This window comes from Kogia breviceps, chromosome 15 (assembly GCF_026419965.1).
Source record: "Kogia breviceps isolate mKogBre1 chromosome 15, mKogBre1 haplotype 1, whole genome shotgun sequence".
NCBI lineage: Eukaryota > Metazoa > Chordata > Mammalia > Artiodactyla > Physeteridae > Kogia > Kogia breviceps.
Window position 1 is genome coordinate 59,640,174 of NC_081324.1, and position 21,238 is coordinate 59,661,411.

The following is a 21,238-nucleotide window of genomic DNA, read 5'->3' on the forward strand; positions in this document are numbered from 1 at the left end:
TGAGCCTCGCCTGAACACAACTTGCCCTTCTTCCGCCATATTCATTAGTCTAGGGAAGAGGTCAGTCATCCTTGGTGGCCATAGCCGTGTGTTGGGCAGAATCGCTGCTGGGCTGTGAGAGGAGCCCTGCGGGTAGGCGCTGTGACCCTCGTGAAGGATCCTTGTGGGGATGTTCGGAGTGGACACTTCGTGGTCTCTGACCACAAGGGGTCATACGTAGTCTTGTAGAGTCAACTTTAGAATACAGAAAGAGCATGCATATAAAAAATAAAAACAATCCAGTCTACATAGGAAATAGGCTTTATATGTGTCTTACAGGCTTCTGTGTCATGCGGGGAGTGGAGCAATTAAATTTGGAGAAATAATATGTAAATGAGTTGTGTCCTTAGGGGGTCAGTAGTACCAGTAAAAGCCAGTTTTCCATTTCTTTGTAAATGCATTCCATGGCATATCCTGATTTAGATTATCTACTTGTCTATCTGTATCTATATACCTGCATAGATTGATCTACCTATATCTATTTATCTAGATAACTAGATCTGGATATAGATCTGCTGGTAAATTCTCCTTGAACCAGTTGTAATATCTTCCTGCTTCCTTCATTAACTAAATAAAAATCTTTGACATGTATTGCTCTTAAAAACTAAAATGGAGAAATAGCAGTGAAGTTAAAAAAAAAACAACTCTGTGGGGGGTTCGCTGATTGAATAGTAGAAGATGTTGGGGAAATTCTTTATTTCGAAGGCTCTGTTGATGAGAGATGAGAATGCAGCCTTGTCTGAGATCGAAGTCCCTAATGAGAACATTCCAGAACCACTTGAGAGGCCCAGTGGTGGTAGATCACGGGGACTGGGTGGCATTCATCCTGAGGTTCTCAGGGAAATAAAGCATGAAAGAGGAGGTATTCTGACAAGGAGCACAACAGATCCTGAGATAGCCTTGCGTCTAAAGATTAGGAGGCTGGAATGCGGTGCCTGCCTTTTAAAGCACAGCCCAGGGAAAGTCAGGGAGAACAGGGAGCGAACCTAACCTCCTTCAGAGGAGCCGACTGAAAGCCCAGTGTGTGCAGAAGAGCCGTGGTTCGATTCTGTTGTAACATCTTTCATTCGGGAAGCTCAAATGGCTCTACCCGCAGAACGGCTTCGAGTTCCCCCTGCAGTAGCCGTGTGTGCGCTGGCTCCGCCAGCACGTGCGAAAGCGGTGACAATCCACACGTCCCAGTGCTCCAAGAACCCGCCACCCCACGACACGGGCAAACTCTGGACAGAGGCCTCTGGTGTTAAGCAAGATGGATTCTAGGAAACTAGTTCTTGGAGCAGGTCACCACAGGGAAAATTCCTGCCTGCCCGTGGGTCCTGGGTTGCTCTTGTCGGTTTGGGCAGCTAGTGTAAAGATGGTGAGAAGCAAAGCACGAGCGTGTGTCACCCAGCACGTGGTGATAACAACCTCTGGCGTTATCCATCGCTCACTGTGTACCGGGCTCTCCGCTCGTCCCTTCCTGTGTGTTACGTTCACGCTCACCGTAACCCCGTGGGGAGGCACTGTGAATCCTCATTTTGCAGCTCAGGAAAGGAAAGCCCAGAGAGACAAAGCAACTCGCCCGAAATCACAAGTGAGGGGTTCCAACCGGCACCCCTGACCCCAGAGCCCACACGCGGGACCACTGCCCGCATATGTTCTCCCCGAGCAGAGCAGGGAGACACGGCTCCCTCCAGGCTTCGCCCGTGTCCCACCCACTTTATCCCCACTCTCCGGGTAAAGGTACTGAGCCCAGGCTAATGGTAAGGCACAGACAGGAAATGATACGACCATCTGGCCGGAACCGGAGTGAGAAGCCCCATCAATGAAGGAGAGTTAGAAGCTCGACACGGATCTCCCTCTAGCCCCACTGTTGGACCCAGAACGTCCCTCCAAGGAGGGCTGACCCAGCTGAAACGCTGGGTCCCACTCAGTAGCACGTCAAGCCAAGGCACGGGTTCAAATCGACAGTTCGTCCAGTGACCTTGGGTCAGACGGTCTTGTCACCTGCAGGCCCCCTGGCTCTTGCCTCAGCCTGGGGGTGTCATTTCTCACCCACTAACGCAAATGCAATGTCGGCAGTTTAGAGGCAGGAAGGAAGAGGGCTTTGCAAAGTGCTCCCCCAGACCACCTCTCAGAGACCACACTCCTGCCCCTCAGAGCAGCTGGCCTTTTTCTGCGAAATATTGGGTTTGGGTGTAAGCTTTCATTGGAAGAAAGGGCTCCTCTGCTTCAAAGAACATTCATTTAGGAAAGCAATTTTTAAAGGACATATTTTTTTAAAAAGCAAAAAGTTCACTTTTGACTCATTTAAAAGATATTTGGGGGAAATTCTACGATGTTCCAGACTCTGATATAGGGGTCAGGGGCAGGGCAGTGAGCAAAACAGGAAAATCCATGCCCTTAGAGAGGTTTTAGCACTTTTTAAAATTTAGATTTCAAGGCAATTATTGAGATGTCTCAGTAGCATTTATGGAGAAAATTTTCCATTCAGAAAAAATCTTTACTGTAGCTAATTGGTACCACCATCACGACCCCTATACAGTACTTGGTGTGTGTCGACAATTTGTGTTTTTGTTTAATCATTAAAACAGCCCAATTTGAGGCTAGAACTGTCATCCCTCCTTCAGGTGAGTGGCCGAGGCTTGGTGGTGTAACTGCGTGGCCTGGGGTCACGTGGCTGATGGGGGAAGCCTTGCTCCACGGGCCAATGCCCTCGGGGCAGGGGGAGAGGACTCTGGGACTATGACTGAGATTAGAACCGTGTCCACATCTCCTGGGAGGCTGGGCCGTGGTTTATGACCATCATTTGTCAAGGTGGATGTCACAGGCAACCTTCAGAATCTCGGGGCTCACATGTGATTTAGTGAAGTTGTTGAACTTCCAGTCCAAGAAATCAAGAAATCATTCCACTGTGATTCACAGGACTCTAGGTAAAAGTTTCAAACCTCTGCCAATGCTTCACGTCTGTAAATGATCAAAGAATAAGTTAATGAGATTTCCTGTGAAACGCAAAGGATTATAAAAACCCTTCCCTGTCTTAAGAGCAAGAATGTAGGCGTGTAGTATTTAATTCTTTGTTTATCTTTAAAGCAGCGTGGATGTGGGTGACCTCTCTATAATGTGCTTAACATGGTGGGGCTCTGAGCAGCCCGACAGATAGCTCTTGTTAATTGCTGTTTTTTTTTCCTTTTGCAGATGACCATTCCCGGGTGAGGCTGCAGACCATAGAAGGAGACAACAACTCAGACTATATCAATGGAAATTATATCGATGTATGTATCTTGAAACTGTCAGTAAACCCGTGTGTTCCGACACATAGCACCCCGTGTGTCTGCCCTAAGATGGGTGGACACAGGCTGGTCCAACCCCGGGAGCAAACACATGCCCTGTCCCATACACACAGAACTTGATGGTGAAGACATGTCAGCCTCGGGCTGGTGAGCTCCCCGCGACGTTCCCTGCCTTCTTTGCCATCCCACGCTTCTGTGGACTAAGAAAATGGTATTTCCATTTTTTTGTCAACAACTTGGATTATTTGACACTTAAAAAAGTCTGCTTGCATATTAATAGGACAAAACTCTCTAATTCCTAATTTGATGATTTACCATCTCTTGTCATCACAGCACTTTCAAGTTGCCTTCAAAGTCGTCTGCAGCTGTTAGCCAGGACCTCTGATGCATGCAAGACGTGTCATTAAATATGTAGGCTGTTTAATTATTGAAGCCTGCTCCTTTGTTCATTCTGCATCATGTTAACTTAATGTCTTACATTAGAATAAATTCTTTGGGAGACAGCATGTTTTCACTTGAAAGAATGAACGAAATCAAAAGTATAGACTGAAAATCAAGGGAAAGTTGCTGCTACCTCCAAGGCCCAAGTTTACATTAAACAGATCTCAGTTCCCAAGGCATCCTCTGTGCTTGAACTTCATACTGTTTCTTAATCCATCAGTACTTCTTGCACAAGTTTTATTCAGATATGTGGATTCCTTTCTTGTCTTGGTTGAGTATTACTAAAAATACTAGCATTATAATCTCTGAGAGTTATCTAAAAATGACTATAAGAATGTTATGTGTAGTGCTTCTTGGGAGGGTTTGGCGTTTGGGGGTTATAGATTTGAGGCCTGATGGAAGATTATTTGAAGACTAATTCATATCTCAGTCTTCAAACAAAGACCCCTAGACCCTACATTTGATAATGACCAAAAACATATCCAATCCAAGGTAGAAGTTTTTATTAAAGCAAAGTTTCCTCCAAAGGCACATTACACTTATTACTTTATTTGGGAAATATTTAGGGAGTGCCTCACAGGAGTACTCAGAGGTGCCCAAGACCTTGTACCTTCTCCCTGAGGCCTCACAACTTAGGAGCTGAAGTAAGAAACGTCTTCACTCTGACACTCGTTCCCTGGGGAGAGTCCAGGAGAACTCTGTTCGCACTGCAGTCCCAGCTCCCATAACCCTCTGGGTCCTTGAACAGAGGGACAGTGTCCGGGTCCCGCTGTACCCCTGCCCCTGACACAGGTCTTGGATGCTGTAAGTCCTCAGCATCTGCTGAACCACCCTCTGAGGAGTGGCTGTGACCAGATCAGGCTTTGTCCTGGAGGCCATTTGAACTAAGCTTTAGAGAACTGGCTGGGTAAAGACACAGAGGAGGGAGGACCTAAAAGTAATGAAAATACCAGATTCATTAGTTCTCTTTTTACCAGAGAAAAGAGTCAGAATTCAGGGCCCCTTTTCACTTAGTCGATGAGATTTTATTGAGCACCTATTACAGGTCAGTTACTGTTTGAGGCACTGGTGGTGTAACTGTGCACAATTCAGACCAAAACCAAAAAGAAAGCTCTGACATAATGGATCTGGTGGTCTAACCAGGACCATTTTCCATTCAGAAAATGGAGGAAGAGACCACAAATGAAACAAGTCGGTTAAGTGTCCGGTGTCGTAGATGGTAGGAGGAACACAGTGGCGGTGGAGTGTCAGCTCCACCGAGAAAGTGGGGGTCTGGGCCAGGGGGATATGTGGGGGCTGAGCCTCCGGGCCGAGAGGCAGCCCAGGAAAAGGCCTGGCTGTGGAGCATGCCCGGCAGCTGTGGAGGGTGTTGGTGGAAGGTGTGAATAGGGTGTGTGAGGGAAGTCTGGGCAGGTGACAGCCACGCTGGTGAGGAGCTGGGCTCTTCCTGTGAGCTGGGCAGTCAAAGAGGGACTGACGCAGGGGAGTGAGGGATCTGGAAGCCTCGAGGAGGACGAACTGTAGGTCGGCGGCGGGGTCCAAGCGAGGAGGCCCGCCAGGTGGCTGAGGGTGGCCGGGGCAGGCAGCCAGAGGGAGGGATGTGGGAGGATCCGGGTCTGGGCTGAGGTGGAGGCTGGGGAAGGAGGGGCCCGCATGCCTTCAGGAGGTGGGGTCACCGTTATCTGAACAGGATTGTGGTGGAACAGACTCGGGGTGGGGAGGAAATGAGGAGCTGGGTTTGTGTGTTCAGCTTTAAATGTGCATCAGACGGCCGAGTGGAGGTGAGTCGGCACTGGTTCGCCCCAGGGTTTCAGGGCAAAGGCCCGGCAGGAGGTGAGGCTTTGGGGCTCCCAGGACACAGGGTGCCGACGGCCGTGAGGCTGGAGGAGATCGTCAGGGGAGTGGGGTAGACAGAGGATAGCCAGACACCCAGCGTCCCAGCATCACCACCAGGGAAAGCAGGAGGGGATGAAGGAATGAAAAGCAGGAGCCACGGCCAGGCAGGAGGAAAGCCAGAGCGTCACGTCGGGAAGCCAACGAAGAAGGCATTTCGGGGGTTCAGTTGTGTTCACGCTGCTGGCGGGTCAAGTAGGGGAGGCCTGGGAACTGCCATTGCGCTCGGCATCAGAGGTCTCCTTGGACCGTGCCAACTGCTGCAGTTTAACAAATGAGCCCCCATCTCCCAGCACCTTGCAGACTGACACGTACGGTGATGAGTCCAACCAGGTCTTGCTTCGTGGAGCTTACCAGCTGGCAGGAAATGACTGATCATCTGAATAACCCTACTTAATATCTGTCATGACTCTATGTCAGACACCTGCAGCGGGCCAGTTGTACAAAAGAATGTGTTTGCTTTGGTTGTTCACTCTTGTCGACTTGCTTTTAAGAGCCCAAAGATCTAACACGTAGGCATCTGAGTGGTCTGAGAAATTGGTATTTCCTCTCCAAGTATCTTTATTCTCTTTTTCAGCTGGCTTTGGGCAGCTCAGGGGACAGAAAGGGGAAGTATTAAGGTCCGTGGTGATATTACATGTTACCTGTGTGTCATTTTCTCTAAATTGGCTTTATCGTTCCCAGATATCGATCCTGTGATGTCCCTTGTTTCCTTCTTGCTTTGGTCCCAGTCTTCCCTCTTCTAGTAGGGTCATGATAAAAGGAAGGGGTCTTGCAGAACTTCTACCTCTTTAAATTCCTGGTCCTTGCTACAGCCTCATGCCTTGGTATTAGCAGTGTTTAAAGATGATGTTTAGTATTACTATTGATATAACTGCCTTTATTCACGTAGCAGAATATGCATTAGAGCTTTGTCACATTGCCAATAGCATCCGAAACACAGATGAAATCCTATTGCACATTCCTAGCCGGTTTACACTCTAATCAGAGTTGTGGTCATGTTATTTCAGAAAATCCATAAGTTGTTAGTGTTTTTTGCTCATCCATCATCTCGTAGCCTGTGTGTGATTAAGTTACTCACCCACTCCCCGCCGTGCAGGCATCAGAACTGTTATATTTGATGCACCTTGGCTTATTAAGAGGTGCTCAGTGGTCCCAGGTCTGGTCATGTAACTTTCAAATGATGCAGCTATTGGTATTTGTAGGTGCATTCCTTTTGGCAAACTTAGCCTGTGACTTCTGTGCTGCTTATTGATTTTTCAGTTTGTCAAATATTCTTTCTCATTTATTTTTAGGGTTATCATCGACCCAATCATTACATTGCTACACAAGGTAAGTTGATTCCAGCTTTGATGTCTTTCTTTGGTTGTTTGCCCACTCTGTCATTTCATACCCAGCCCGCCCTCCCTAGGAGCTCTGTTGCACAGTGCTGTAGCCCCGATGATTGCAGTGTTAGCCATCAGTACATGCACCCTGGTTTCCCATCAGAGGTCCTGGTGATGTAATCATTCAGTTAGAACTTGATGTTGAGATCATTAGAAGAAATGTGTTCATCAGTTAATTATTGAATTAACTCTGTCTACCTTGGCAATTAATCTGACATTTGCAAAAATTGATATATAGATATTCGTTGAATAAATAGGTACTGAATAAAGACCTGAGCTGGTCACTGCTGGGAATGCAAGCCGAATCCAGCAAGCACCCCTCTCACATTGGTGTGGGTCAGCGGGGAGGACATTTGTACATGCAGTATCACTTAAAACCTTGTGTGCAAGGTACAGATAACAGGTTAGGGAAACTCGGACAAGAAAGAGGTGGCTTTCGGGTGGGATGGTTCAAAAACAGCCTTGTGGCAGAGGTGAGCTTGCGGGGAGAAAACGTCTAATTGAGAGAGACATCACGAGCAAAGATCTGAAAGCAGTGAGTCACTGCTCCCAGGTAGAAAGCAGTTGGTGGCTCACTTTGGCTAAAGGAAACAGAAAGAAAGTCAGAGGAACGTGTTGGGGAAGTTCATGGCGTGGTTTTGTTCTTTTTAAATTTATTTTATTCAAGTATAGTTGTTTACAATGTTGTGTTAATTTCTGCTATTGAATCACAAAGTGATTCAATTGTACATATATCTATAGATGGAGTGTTTTTTGTACCCCACCAGTGATGGGGCGGGTCATCTGTAGATGGTGAGGATCGTGGGAGATCTGAGGATTTCAGGAAGCGACATTGTCAGGGATGAGTTGGTTAGTCAATACAAGGTGAACCAAAGAAGTGCTGGGAAGCAGAGAGGACCTGCTAGGGTTGAAGAGTTAGGGATGAAAAGAGAGTATGTTTTCTCCCTTTTATTATTTTATCAGTGTTTCTAGTAATGCATCATATCCCAGAAACAGGAGCAGGGAAATCAAAAGGATGCAACCTGCCAACATTTAGGGGTTGGCCGGGGGTTGCCCAAGAGAAAGTCAAGGAGCAAGGGAATCAAGGATGACAAGAAATCATGGTTGGAAAAGTCTCGGCTTGGAGGTGGGGAAGTCAGAGGTGTCCAGTGCGCCATGAGGAGAAGGAAGGCACTAAAGGATTGAGGCCAAGTTCAGTGAATGAGTCACAAGGTAGAAGAGGCGGTCGTAGCCAGAGACCAGAATCCCAACACTTAGAGCAGCAGCAGCCGGTAGAACTTCCTGCATTGGTGGAAATCTTCTCTGTCTGTGCCATCCAGTATGGTAGCCGCTACTCATTCGTGGCCACTGTTACTCAAAATGTATGCACTGTGAATGAGGAACTGAATTTGAAGTTTTAATGTTGACTTAAAGAGCTACATTTGGCTTTTCCCCACTGGTGGTGTTGGGCTCCAGAGCTCCGGGGTGGACAAACTCTAGGTGTAGCCGAAATGGAGCCTTACCCTCCATCCCCACGGCCACAGCAAAAACCTGGTGGCACCACTCATAGAGTCCACAGTCTTATGTCACCACTAATAGATTCTACACCCACGTCCAGTGTGTTTCCTTCCCTGGAATGACATCAGTAAGGTCTCCTTCCAAGGTCGCCTTGCAGTCAGAAGAAACACCACACGGACAGTGCCCGGTGTGAGCCTGGCACAAGGCAGGCCCTTGTTAGGAGGTGCTAAGGGCTTCAGAGAGCAAGTGCCCAGCTTGTCTCACATGTAGACAGAACAAGGACGTTTTTCCAGACCTCTGAGTCCAACCCTGGGAGCTTCCAAACAGAACTAACCAATGCCTGTGGAGGAACCATCGCTAGTGCTTCACATCGATCTGTAAGGCTTTCAGAATGCCCCCAAGTCAGGGTCATAACAGCTCTGATTTAATACATGTGATGGTTATTTGAAATTTGCAGTTTTACAAATTTACATGAAAAGTTTATTACAAAATATACAAAACACTCCTAAGTTCTTGATTAGCAGCCCACATTTTCATAGAAAGTATAAGCCAAAAACTAAATCTGATTCAAATTTTCACAGTTTTCACTGTAGATTCATGTGACTGAATAGCCAGCAGAAGTAGAGATTGAAACCCCCAAAGCCCTACATGGGTCCCCTCCCTTCGTTCATTCTCTCTGCCCCTCTGTCCCTGAGGGAGGTCACGATACTTAATTGCTCAGCAGTCATCCTTGGCAGCCTTCAACCTCTCAAGTATTAATGAGCAAATATACTTGTAGGCAGCTGAGAAATAGCAAATGTAATGTTTGTAGGAGACCGCCACGGTGCCTTTAGCAGAGAAGGGTACCCCGCTGTTCACAGAGCGTGGCCCTTTCCTCGGTGCTGGGTGGGCTACAGATTGGACTTCACGACCAGGCAGTCCTTACATCGCTATTATTGGTGCAGCAGGAGGAGGAAGAAGTGAGCAGATTTTTCATCTAATATTCAGTCCAGACAGTACCCATCATGTTATGAGTAATACCTTCAGACCGTGATGTGCAGATTAATAAGTCAGAATGTCTTTTCTAGTGTGTGCCACAAGCGCAGTGTAACTGGTGGCCTCGGGTTGCCGGTGATAAAGATTTCTGCTTGTCTGCAGTAATTGACTTGGGCAAGGTATATAGAACATGTTCGTGGGTAGCTTTCATTAAAAAAACAAAAACCACAGCAAGCTGATTCTCAAAGTCCAGCAAAAAGGGTGACGAAAACTAACAGGCAGATGCAATTTTTGAATCCCTCCTTTTGCTCTTTTTTTTTTTACCTCTATTTTGCACTGAGATGAGTCTTTAACATCGGTTCACAGCAGAAACCCCTGAAACTACATGAATGGTCCATTTTCCTGACAACTGGTTTTATCCCCAAGAGTTGGAAATACATAGATTTCTAGCAAGTCCCTTCAATACAGAGGGCAAGTCATGAATTTATCCCTTCAGCCTCTCCCCCTCCCTCAACTTTATTGATTTTTTTTCCACCAGTAACTGACTTTGACCTTTGATGATAATGGTAATGTTTCTGCAAATTGAAGGGACCGCATTCAAGCCAGATCGGTGGCTTTTTGAGTGTGTCCTTCCCGTCTCCCCACCCTTTCATTGTTTTCCATCTGGCAGCTAATATATTGATGAGCCGGTAAGCACTTCATCACATCTGCCTGGCCAGCCATTAATACAATTATAACACGCAAGACTTAACGACTTGGCGTGCCAGGGGTCAGAGGAGAGGAACTCACGTCTGTGGCTGCTTGTCCACACTCAGAGCCGGGCCAGAGCTGGGATTTCAAAAGCTGCTTCACGGAGAGAGGCGGTACACAGGTGGGTAGGGTCACCCAGAACCGATCGTAATCAGTCACAAGATTCCCCATAGAGACCACCACACAGGCCATGAGCTGGAGGAAGCCGCACACATCAGAACCGCTCCTCCAAGACGATTCGGGAGAATGCCCGCCAGCCACGTGGTGTGAGAACGCGAAGCGTTCTCTTCATTGTTGTTTAGGTTTATTTTTCAAACTGACTTCAGGGGTCCTGCCTCAGAGAACTCAGGAAAGACAGTGTGAGGCAGTTGCGGAAGAAATGGCTGTAAGTCTGGGATGGACATGGCTGTCCGGCGCCCCATCCCTCTTCCTGACTTCCAAGCTCATCTGTGGGCTGGAGACGCATAGAAACACGGGGGGATCCTACCCAGAGGGTAGGAAATCCGGGCGGGGCACATCGCAGTCACGGTGTAGGGCACCCGCGCCTGGCCGGGTTTCAGAGGAGCCGGAGGTGGCGGTAGAGGGGGAGGCAGGTCTTCATCCAGAGGATGGGCCGAGCGGGAGGACACCCGAGGTCCAGGAGGAGCACGGCCCCTGGCAGTGGGCAGGAGGGAGACCACCTGAGGGGGAAGGGTCTTCATCCATGGCATCTTGGGTCTTCTGGGTTGCTTCTTGAAATGGATCGTCTCTCAGGGCAAATTCACACAGACACACAATTTTACACAGAAGTTCAGGCATTCTCCAACTTACTAAAATCCATCCTGAAAGATCTACACCCCCTAGATTAAGACCCCTGAATTAGAGGGGTTAAGAACAAAGAACTGACAGGTAAAGTGAGGACACTGATTAAAAGGCTTTGAATAAGGAGCATTATTAAATGAAAGGCAGAAAGGCAGGGAGGGATAAAGGAAGGATGTTTCTACGCCATGTGGTGGTGAAAACAGTGCTTTAAGAAGATTAATTAGTGTGGAATTATCCTGGAGAGAAAAGCCTGCAGACAAAGATAACAGGGAGTAACCACAAGAAAATTTGGGATAGAAATGTATGACTCAGACAACAGGAATGGCAGGGGGCAGTCGTAGTTTTTATTGTACTCAACAATCCAGGTTGCATACAACTAAAGTATGTTTTCTAATATTAAATATGTTCTAGTATCAAAACTGTTGATCTTTAAGTGTGATTCCTTCTCATTTAAGAAAAAAATGATAGATACATTTTCTTTCTGTATTCGTACTTTGGGTTTATATAGTACTTTCCTTCCTGAAACTTGGCGTTTTTCTCTGTCCATCATTCAGTAAATATTAAGTGCCTTTTATGTACTAGGCTTTGTGCTGTAGCTAATTTAATGTATTTTCTGTCCTCTGACCATTTAAGGTATTACTCGTCTCATTTCATAAATAGATTTGAGGCCCATGGGGAGAACGAACAGGTAGCTGGGTGCCTGTGCCTTGCATCAGGGCTCTGCAAGCACCTCTCTAGTGTCTGGTGGGGCAGGATAATGTACGATCCCCACCTTGCACTGCGTGCTGCCGCTTCTGTGGGCCTCACGAAGCTCACCCCCCAGAATCGCGTGGTGAATCTTTTACAAAATGAGTCTAGGATCCAACCTCTTCCTCCTAAGTTGTGATGCATGTCAAAAAGCAAATTTTCTATGATACGTTCATATCTGAAAATACTTCTTAATTAGAATTGTCTTAAATGTCCTGAAATATGACACTGAGCGTTTGGAGTCGCCTTGTTCCCAGCTGGGCATCGGGGCATCTGTTTGGAAGACACCCTGGTCCAGGGCTTAGCTGATCCAAGGAGTTAACGCTGATGGTAACAAAGAGACTCTGTGTGGCAAGATCAAGGCGGAGCTCAGAGCTCTAGTTGGGTGGCCGACCCTGTCGAACTAGCACAATTCAGAAAAAAAGAAACGATAAAGTGGGTGTCGGCCGGGCACCTATGCTCAAGGAGAGTAAATTATATGGATTTTAACAATCTAGAATTAAAAAGATGTTCATCTTTCCTGCCCGGAGACTCTGAACGCTCAGTGTCACATTTCAGGACGCCAAGTCACGCTGGCATAGACCCGGGAACTGAGAGAGACTTACTGTCCGTCGGACAGAACTGCCCTCAGCCTGGCAAGGGTAATCTGTGTCTCAGGCCAGCCAGAGAGGAAGATGCTTCAGCAGAAGGCTGCTTCATGGCCTGGCATCTGCAAGAGGGCCACAGGGTCCATCCACGGATCCACAAGCGCCTCCTCATGGCCTGGTGGAGGGCGGGCACGAAGCAGATGCCCAGTGGGACGGCGGGAGCGCGGGAGGGAGTGAAGGGACAAGCAGATGCATGAATGGGGGGCTGCCACGTGCCCAGCAGCAGAATACCGACCAGGCAGCAGAATACTCCATCCACCTCCGCTGGCCTGACGTGGTGTCTACTGACCTGGATGGCTTTTTAGCTCCAGTATCTGTGACTGTGTCTATTCTAAGTTAAGGGCTGGTCACCTCCTGTTCTCGTGAACACTTTTTCTCTCAACGTGTCAGTAAATGAAGGCACTGTTTTTGGAGACTGTCCACCTTGTCGAAGTCACTTTGCTTAGCTCCACGCTGACGCTGCTCATGCGTAGATGGCCCCCCAACTACACCTTAGATAGTCAGTCTTATTTGTCCATAATTGCAAGCTGTTACGAATTTGGAAAAGAGAAACCTGAAGCAGATTTCCTCCAGAGACTTTGAGCTAGGGGCAGACTCTTACATGAAAATAATAAAAATGTGGGCTGTGAAGGTTTACAGTGGAAATACCTCCTATCCTCCACTACTGCAAAACAGTTGGAACTTTGCTACAGTGACTCCAGCCTGTTTCCTTTTCACTTGTGTTTCTTCTGCATTTCATCCACATACCCTGTGTGGCATGAACATTGTTAATAAGGATTTTCAGAAAGATGAATATGGGTTAAATTTTCCCAGGCATCTAAAGCAGTAATTACCAGTACCTAGAACAGCACACTGCTTCCCTCAGCAAGTTGAGACCTCCCAGAGGGTCAATGTAAGTTCTAGCACTCTGTAAAGAGCTTTTGTCTCCTGGGTTCTGACCTCCAGGTGGAGATGAGCACTTGAAATTATTTCTCAGTAGAATTGAAAGGAAACATTGTTTTAAATCAAAAGCTAGGTCTTCAGTAAACAACTTTTGTTTTTATTCCTCCAAGCACCAGCTCTGGGCAAACCTCAAGTAGGAATTCTCCATTAGCTGCTATTGTTCTTCCTGGCTAAGCTATTCCTGCATTGTCAGTGGGTTGTAGATTATGTTTGGATTCACTTATCATATCCTATTAGAGATTGATTTAAATGTATTGCCCGGGAAACTGGAGTATGCTCTGGTTTCCAAACTTAAATAGGGAGGCTTTGAGGAAGTGTGATTTATACCTAGAGAAACAGTGACCTCTGAGGAGGTCTAGGTATTCCTGACACCCAGGGCCAAGGTCTCCATGCAGGGCCCACCTTCATCTTACTCTCCATCTGCAGGTTTCCAAGAGAAAATGAAAACAGCTTATCCACAAACTTCCTTTAAAACAATAGTTTGTCTTCACCAGATTAATTTCAAAAGCTACTGGCCAATTAGCCAAAAGGTCGGATCACAGACATGGCTCAGCCCTGTGCTCTTAATAAACTTGCTCATTAGAAGTGAGAACGTTTAAAGACAGCTTGCATATTAAAAGATGAAACCAAAAATAGAAGCCGTTAGGTACCATCCGTCAGTGTTGTCATAGATGCTATGGCGGAAACGTATCCCTCAAGGAGCAGAACCTAAGTTGATACAGAATAATTTGAAGACAGATGCTGTCCCACAGGTACTGGGTCCTCAACTGCCTGGAAACAAGTGCTTTTTAAATCTTTCAGAGTAATTTAGAAGTGCTCGTGATTTGAAGTAGAAAAATGATAGCATCTTTTAGAGATGGTAGAAACTTTAAAAAGCCTTTAAGTCCAACTCTTGTTTTGTAATTGAAACAGTTGAAACCGAAAGCACAAATAGATTTAAGTGACTCTCATCGTGTCAGTTCAAATGAGTCACGATTACAAAAGGAATCGCGAACTGTATGGGTGCACATTCGTATTTGAATAGTGCGTACGCCGTGTTCAACTTAGGAGGAACATCATGTGTTTCCGGCCTCCTAAGGGGCCTTGGTTAACAGTGAGGAAAATGTAGGAGGTCACATCTTTCTTCCAGGTTCCGTCCTGAAAGGACAGAGCTGTGACTCACCCCCCAGGTGCTTTCTCTGGGGCTGGCCTCCCCCGGCCTTCACCCCTCTTTGCAAAGCCAAGCTGTTCCTTTCAGGCATAGTTCATCGAAAATTGAACCAATATTTCTGTGCATCTAACAAGTGCCTGCTAAGTACAGGGTTGGGGATAGAGCATGACTCAGGAATTACACAGTGTGCCATGAATATAAGCAACCAGCTGTTACCAATTTGTGAGTTTACAGCAACGTCAGATTTGGGCAGTATTTTAGCTGTTTCTCTCTCCCAGCCCTAAACCATTGAGCAGGTGGAGAAGTGAGGCCTGATTTTGCCCTAGAACCACACCCTTCCTGCGTCTCGGGACCAGGGTCCTTTATCACCCATCGATACGGTTTTGGACAAGTTTCTCAAGGCAGCAAACTTGAGGAAGTTTCTAGCCACTGCAAGTTCTTTTTCTCGCCTTCTCACTCAAAGGGATGCTTCTGGAGATTTCCCGATGCCGTTGAAAACTTGAGATTGCCTGCACTCCGCCCTGCCTAGGGTGTCAGCTTACCTCTATTTTATTCATGTATCACATTCATTCTCTTTTTCTTAAATAAAAATGGATCCCACTTGTGTACTGAAAAAAAAGCTTAATTATAGAAAACAGTGAGTAATGCAAGCTTTTATTTCTCTGGCAGTGGCCCCTGAAGCATAGGAAGGGACGTTTTCCCCTTCGCTTTGCTTCTCCTTGACAGAAGGCAGGCGGACCCTTTGGGTCACCCAACCCCTCCACTCTGAAGGCTGCCATTCTTTCTCTTCTCCTTGATGGCCTTCTCTCTGTGCCCCTCTTTAGAGCGTGAACAAGCACTCAGGATGAGTGCACGAGGGTTCTCTTTGGAGACAGGCCTGATGGATGCTCTGTAACTCCGCCAGCAAGAGGCTCTTGTAATGTGAACATCTGTCATGTTCCTCCCTCCCAAGGCTGCAAACGCTTTCTCGTCCGCCTCCTCCCAGCTCTCTGCGCGATATCTCCATCAAGGCCGTCGCGGGGATCAGGGACCAGTGGGAATGCATCTGATCTCCGTATCTGAGATTGGACCCTTGCCACAGGCTGCCCACCACCCTGCCATTGTCTTCTGTACACAAGTTCCTCTTTGGAGGTCTCTTCTTTGCCGCCACTCAAATCTGATTGATCTGCCTTTATGCTTCAGTTTCCATGTCAAGAATAATAGCAGCCTTTGCGTTCCCATTCACAGTGGCACCACTGCAAGCTGGAAATGTTTGTATAACTGCTAGGGTGGCGTGATTCTAGAGGAGGGCTGAGTGTAGTCGAAAAGGAACAAAATCCAAGTAACGGTTCATGTAGGTAGATGGGGCTTCCAGAAATGCTTTGGAACATTCTAGTCCTGCCAGGAGTCACCCTGTTATTGGTTCTGTTCACAAATATTCCTTTGCTTAGGCAATATGGTCCCAGTCAAATCTTTGAAACCTAAAGATTTTATTTGGCCGTAAAATTGCTTCCATATACAAATACGTTTTATGTCAGTAACTAGGACAAGGCTTTTTCCCCTGCAAGAGGCAGTAGAGCAGAGTGGTTAGTTAGAGTGTAGACACCAAAGTTACACTGCTGAGGCTCAGATTCCAGCTCTGCCAGCAACCTCTCAGTAAGTATTAGCTAAAATTCTTATCATTATTCCATTGATTCCAAAAACACGTCGCTCAAAGCATATAGGTAGTCAGGCTTTAACCCAAGTATAGCGTATGCTCATGTCATTTTCATAAAAGCTAATACATTCTACACCTGTTAGTGCTTCTTCCAGGATGTACCAAAGGAAACCACTTACATTTTCGCCAGCATCCTACATCCCCCTCCAGAGTACAAAAAGTATCGTCACTGTTGTTGACTTTTAAACAAACATGGGTTGCAAAGACAATAAGCTAACTCATCAACTGCAGAAAGCATACTTTCCTTCAGTTTTTGAAGTCTTGCAGACATTGACCATCTCTGATAGCAGCAAAGAACACCAGCGTGGAGTCCTGAAGGCCTCTCAGATGCATCCTTAGAGCCAGCTACATGTAAGTGAAAACAGCTTAATTCCAAAGACCAGACAAGTCCCTTCCCAAGAGGCTTCGTCCAAACCAATTTCTCATATAAGAATCACACAAGGATGCTTTAGAGAGGAGCTTTGGATGGCCAAGAAACCACTGGAGGAGAAAATGGGGCTGAGCAATGATCTGGGAAAGAGAATAATGATGACAGAGGAGCAGAGGGGGAAATCATAGGGAGACAAAGGGAAAGGCGTATGCTCTTGGCCTGCTTCTGTAACCTGTCTGTGTTGGGTGGGGCTGGACTGTTTGTGTATCAGAAATTATTTTAAGGCTTCCATGGGTGATCTTGTAGATATTTATTTTGAAATGATTCAAAATAAATAGATTCAAATTGATTTTAACACATGTAGCTTTTGTTTAAGAAAGAAGAAAACTTCTAAAAATATTATGACAAAGTTAGGTCTCAAAGCCACTATTTTCATTTATTTTCTTGTTTTAAGGTGTTAAAATAATGGGTGAGGGAAAGGAAGAAGGTATCCAGAATACTTGAATCATTTTGTTTGGAGTTTACTTTTTTTAAAAAGGTGCTTCTTTACCTGTTTTTACCGTTGACTTGAGACATAGTTAAGAGTGGTGTGGAAATGCACAAGCTTCTCCTTGTAAAGATAAATTAAGGAAAACCACAATAAAAATTATGAAGGCTTTAAAAATTTACAACAGAAAAAGAATTATAATACTGACTAATCAAGATAGGATGAACTCATATTGGAATTAAGATACTAGAAAATACAAATATAAAAAATGGGAAGGTGATGATTAAATACGAAGTGTCTGGTATCTCTTAGGAAGAAAGTGGCTATTGATTAAATTTATCTTTATTAACACATTAAATAATACCTACTATATTATTCTTTATTGTTTTTAAGTATTTTATAATTATTTTTAGTGAATAAGATGAAAGTCAGATTATTAACCAAAAAAGAGCCAAGAGTTGAGGGGTTATGACTGATACTACAGACAGAGGTTTCCCAAGCTGTTTTAGATTTTATATGTAGCCTGTCCGTTAGTGTTTGGTTTATACCGATTTTCTCTTAATTAAATCTGACATGACCTTTTGGTGTCCAATCAGGATTTCGTATGTTCTAGTAATGCACCTGGAAACTGACATCCCATGTCACTAATTATCTAGAGAAAGCCATGAATGTTTGCACAGTTCATGTTGGCACACTTTCTTATTTCAGTCTGAAAGGAGAATTTTAGGGGGTGGTATGAGTGAGGTGTAAACATCACCGTGTGGATGGTGTGTCCTAGGGGAAGCGGATGCACGCACAATGGATGCCTAGTTTTTTCAGATGCAAGAGGAGCACCTTGTGAGCCAATTTAGGAGAAACAGGGCGCTCAGCAAGTTCCTGCTCAACAATCAGCTATACTTCAATTTAAAGAAGGAAAAGAAGTAGAAAAGTTTTTTTTTAAAAAAAAAGACTCAGGCAGTGGGTAAACCTACTCCAGTGTAAGAAGGGATTTGTCATTGTGTGAGAACCATGGAAATGTAGTAACCAAAAAAAGAAAAAACCCACTGTTTAATGTCAGTAAGTCATCACTTATGACCCTACTTCTTTTTTTTTTTAACATCTTTATTGGAGTATAATTGCTTTACAATGGCGTGTTAGTTTCTGCTTTACAACAAAGTGAATCAACTATACGTATACATATATCCCCATATCTCCTCCCTCTTGCGTCTCCCTCCCACCCTCCCTATCCCACCCCTCTAGGTGGTCACAAAGTACTGAGGTGATCTCCCTGTGCTATGCAGCTGCTTCCCACTAGCTATCTATTTTACATTTGGTAGTGTATATATGTCCATGCCATTCTCTCACTTTGTCCCAGCTTACCCTTCCCCCTCCCCATGTCCTCAAGTCCATTCTCTACGTCTGTGTCTTTATTCCTGTCCTGCCCCTAGGTTCTTCAGAACCTTTTATTTTTTTAAAATTCCATATATATATGTGTTAGCGTACAGTATTTGTTTTTCTCTTTCTGACTTATTTCACTCTGTATGACAAACTCTAGGTCCCTTCATCTCACTACAAATAACTCAATTTCATTTCTTTTCATGGCTGAGTAATATTCCATTGTATATATGTGCCACATCTTCTTTATCCATTCATCTGTCGATGGACACTTAGGTTGCTTCCATGTCCTGGCTATTGTAAATAGAGCTGCAATGAACATTGTGGTACATGACTCTTTTTGAAATTATGGTTTTCTCAGGGTATATGCCCAGTAGTGGGATTGCTGGGTCGTATGGTAGTTCTATTTTTAGTTTTTTAAGGAACCTCCATACTGTTCCATAGTGGCTGTATCAATTTACATTCCCACCAACAGTGCAAAAGGGTTCCTTTTCTCCAACCCTCTCCAGCATTTATTGTTTATAGATTTTTTGATGATGGCCATTCTGACTAGTGTGATGTGATACCTCATTGTAGTTTTGATTTGCATTTCTCTAATGATTAATGATGTTGAGCATTCTTTCATGTGTTTGTTGGCTATCTGTATATCTTCTTTGGAGAAATGTCTATTTAGGTATGACGCTACTTCTAACAAGGCATTATTTCATTATAGCTTCAATGCCAATCTTCCCTTCTTTTACTAAATTAAAATTCCACTGGAGAACATTCTAACCCTGTAATGCTGGACATAAAGGGTGTTTCACATGAGAGCTGTCCTTAGAAAATGCTGCCAGTTATATTTTTGAATTTAGGTTAAATAAAGTATTCCCAAGTTTTCCCTATCACGGAACAGTTTCTCAGTGTTTGCTTATAAATCTTTATTTGATTTTTATTGTTTCTTTCAAATGGTAATCGGGGGGGGATATTCTTAACAATTCAGGAAAATAAGCAAATCTCATCCTGTGCACCCAGCCGTCTCAACTTCGCTTTTCTTTTTCTGCAGCTGAAACCAAAAATTATTCATAAAAATTCCATGATTTTCACTTAAGTAGCCTCAGGGGAGAGCAAACGCACCTATCAAATAAGTATTAAGGATTAATAATTATTAATGCAGAAGCCAACTGTTTTCTGTGTCACCATTATCACTTGTGACATACCAGACAGATGCAGTCCATAAAGCATGGTGGCATATTTTACCTTTTACATTTCACTACTGCAAAAATGAAAAGCTACTAAATGTAAAATTATAAACATAAGTGTTATAGAAGCATCAGGTTGAAAAATCACTTAAAGCTTTGTAATAAAAACTTATTCAGAAACCACTGAAGAGACATCTAATGTTTGGAAGGTTGAGTAACTGACTTCATAATACTTATTCTAGATTATCTCCAGCAGCAACGCTAACAATAATGGATCAGAAATTTAGGGCAACTTTTATTTATGAGCAAGAGCTTGAAAATGAATGCGTAAATCTTAGGCCTCTCTTTTCCACTTCGGTGTTTCAGCATCAGGGGTCTTCGGTTCTGATGGAGTGAGCTGGATGCCACAGGGCCTGACCCAGCCTACGCCCGGCCAGCGCCCAAAGCCAGGACTCCTAGTTTCTGCAGCTGCCCCGCCCTTAGGATCCCCGCCCCTTCCCTCTGCGCTTCTGCCATTTGGTGTGCACCCCACACCATCCAGTCATGTCAGATAGTTAAAGGCTGACGTGCACAAACAAGGCCCCCGGGCTTTGGGGGTCATTCTGAAATTTTCAAAGTGTACCTGGATTGATGTGGGTGGGAATCCCAGCTTCAAAGTCACTTAGCCTCCTAAGCCTGGTTCTCATCATAAGATAGAAACATAGTTGTGATGCTGAATAAATGAGATGGTGCATGTGAAACACACCTGGCCTGAGGACTTATCATCTGCCTCATTTAATTGTCCACCATCCTGCTCAGCCTGCTTCCCAGGTCCCCTTACTTTCCAGCCCAGAGCCCTCAGCTCCTTTGCTGACAAAGCAATGGCACTGCGCTAAAATCCTGCTCGGTTGCATCCAACACTGTCCTCCAAGGGCAGCCCTCTCGACCCCAGTCTTATTCAAAGGTCAGCCGATGCATCCATGACCCACCGGCTCCTGAGCCAGCCCAGCCCAGGCCTGAAGCCCACCTGAGCCCCAGTTCTGCACCAGGGAGCCTGTCAGCGGCGCTGTGAGGCCAGCAGGGGCCTGTCCTCCTGCCCAGCCCTGTGTGACCTTCCTGCCCCGGAATCACCACCCGGAGCCACACGCTGCTCGCGGGCCCTGGGGTTCCAGGCATCAGTGCCTGGATATCTCCACTGCTGGTTTCCACTGGCCTTGTGGATGCCAGGGAGCCATCCTCAGAATATATTAATATTTTTTAGTATATCTAGAGTATGTTATAACTTTCCCTCTCATTAATTGGTATGGAGCATTATCTCTTTGTTTACACTTCTTTACTGTTCATGTTCAACATTGTCCTGTTTCTCAGGAGTTTTTGTTCAATAAATAGAGTAGATCCCTCCACTCTGGACACTGATGTCTGTCTGCACCTGCGGGAAGCTCAGGGGCTCCCTCTGGACTTGACCTTTTGATACCTGGGCTCAGCTTTCTAGCCCACTGGGCCCACCTCCTCCAGGCCCCCTTCCTTCCTTCCTCCCTCCCTCCCTCTGTTCCTTCCTTCCTTCCATCCGGCTGTGGCTACCTCGTCACACATCGGGCCGAGCCCACCTCCTCTC

The 21,238-nt window shown here is 45.5% G+C and overlaps 1 protein-coding gene across 4 annotated transcripts in view; it reads left to right on the plus strand.

Moving 5' to 3' along the window:
• The window catches only part of PTPRM (protein tyrosine phosphatase receptor type M), a 760,161-nt gene that overhangs the window by 671,961 nt on the left and 66,962 nt on the right, over positions 1 to 21,238 (plus strand). For all 4 annotated transcript variants that reach the window (XM_059041256.2, XM_059041252.2, XM_059041253.2 and 1 more), the window contains 2 exons: positions 3,217 to 3,293; positions 6,941 to 6,977. In XM_059041256.2, the coding sequence (XP_058897239.1) occupies positions 3,217 to 3,293; positions 6,941 to 6,977 (114 nt within the window). The remainder of the gene's footprint in view (positions 1 to 3,216; positions 3,294 to 6,940; positions 6,978 to 21,238) is intronic.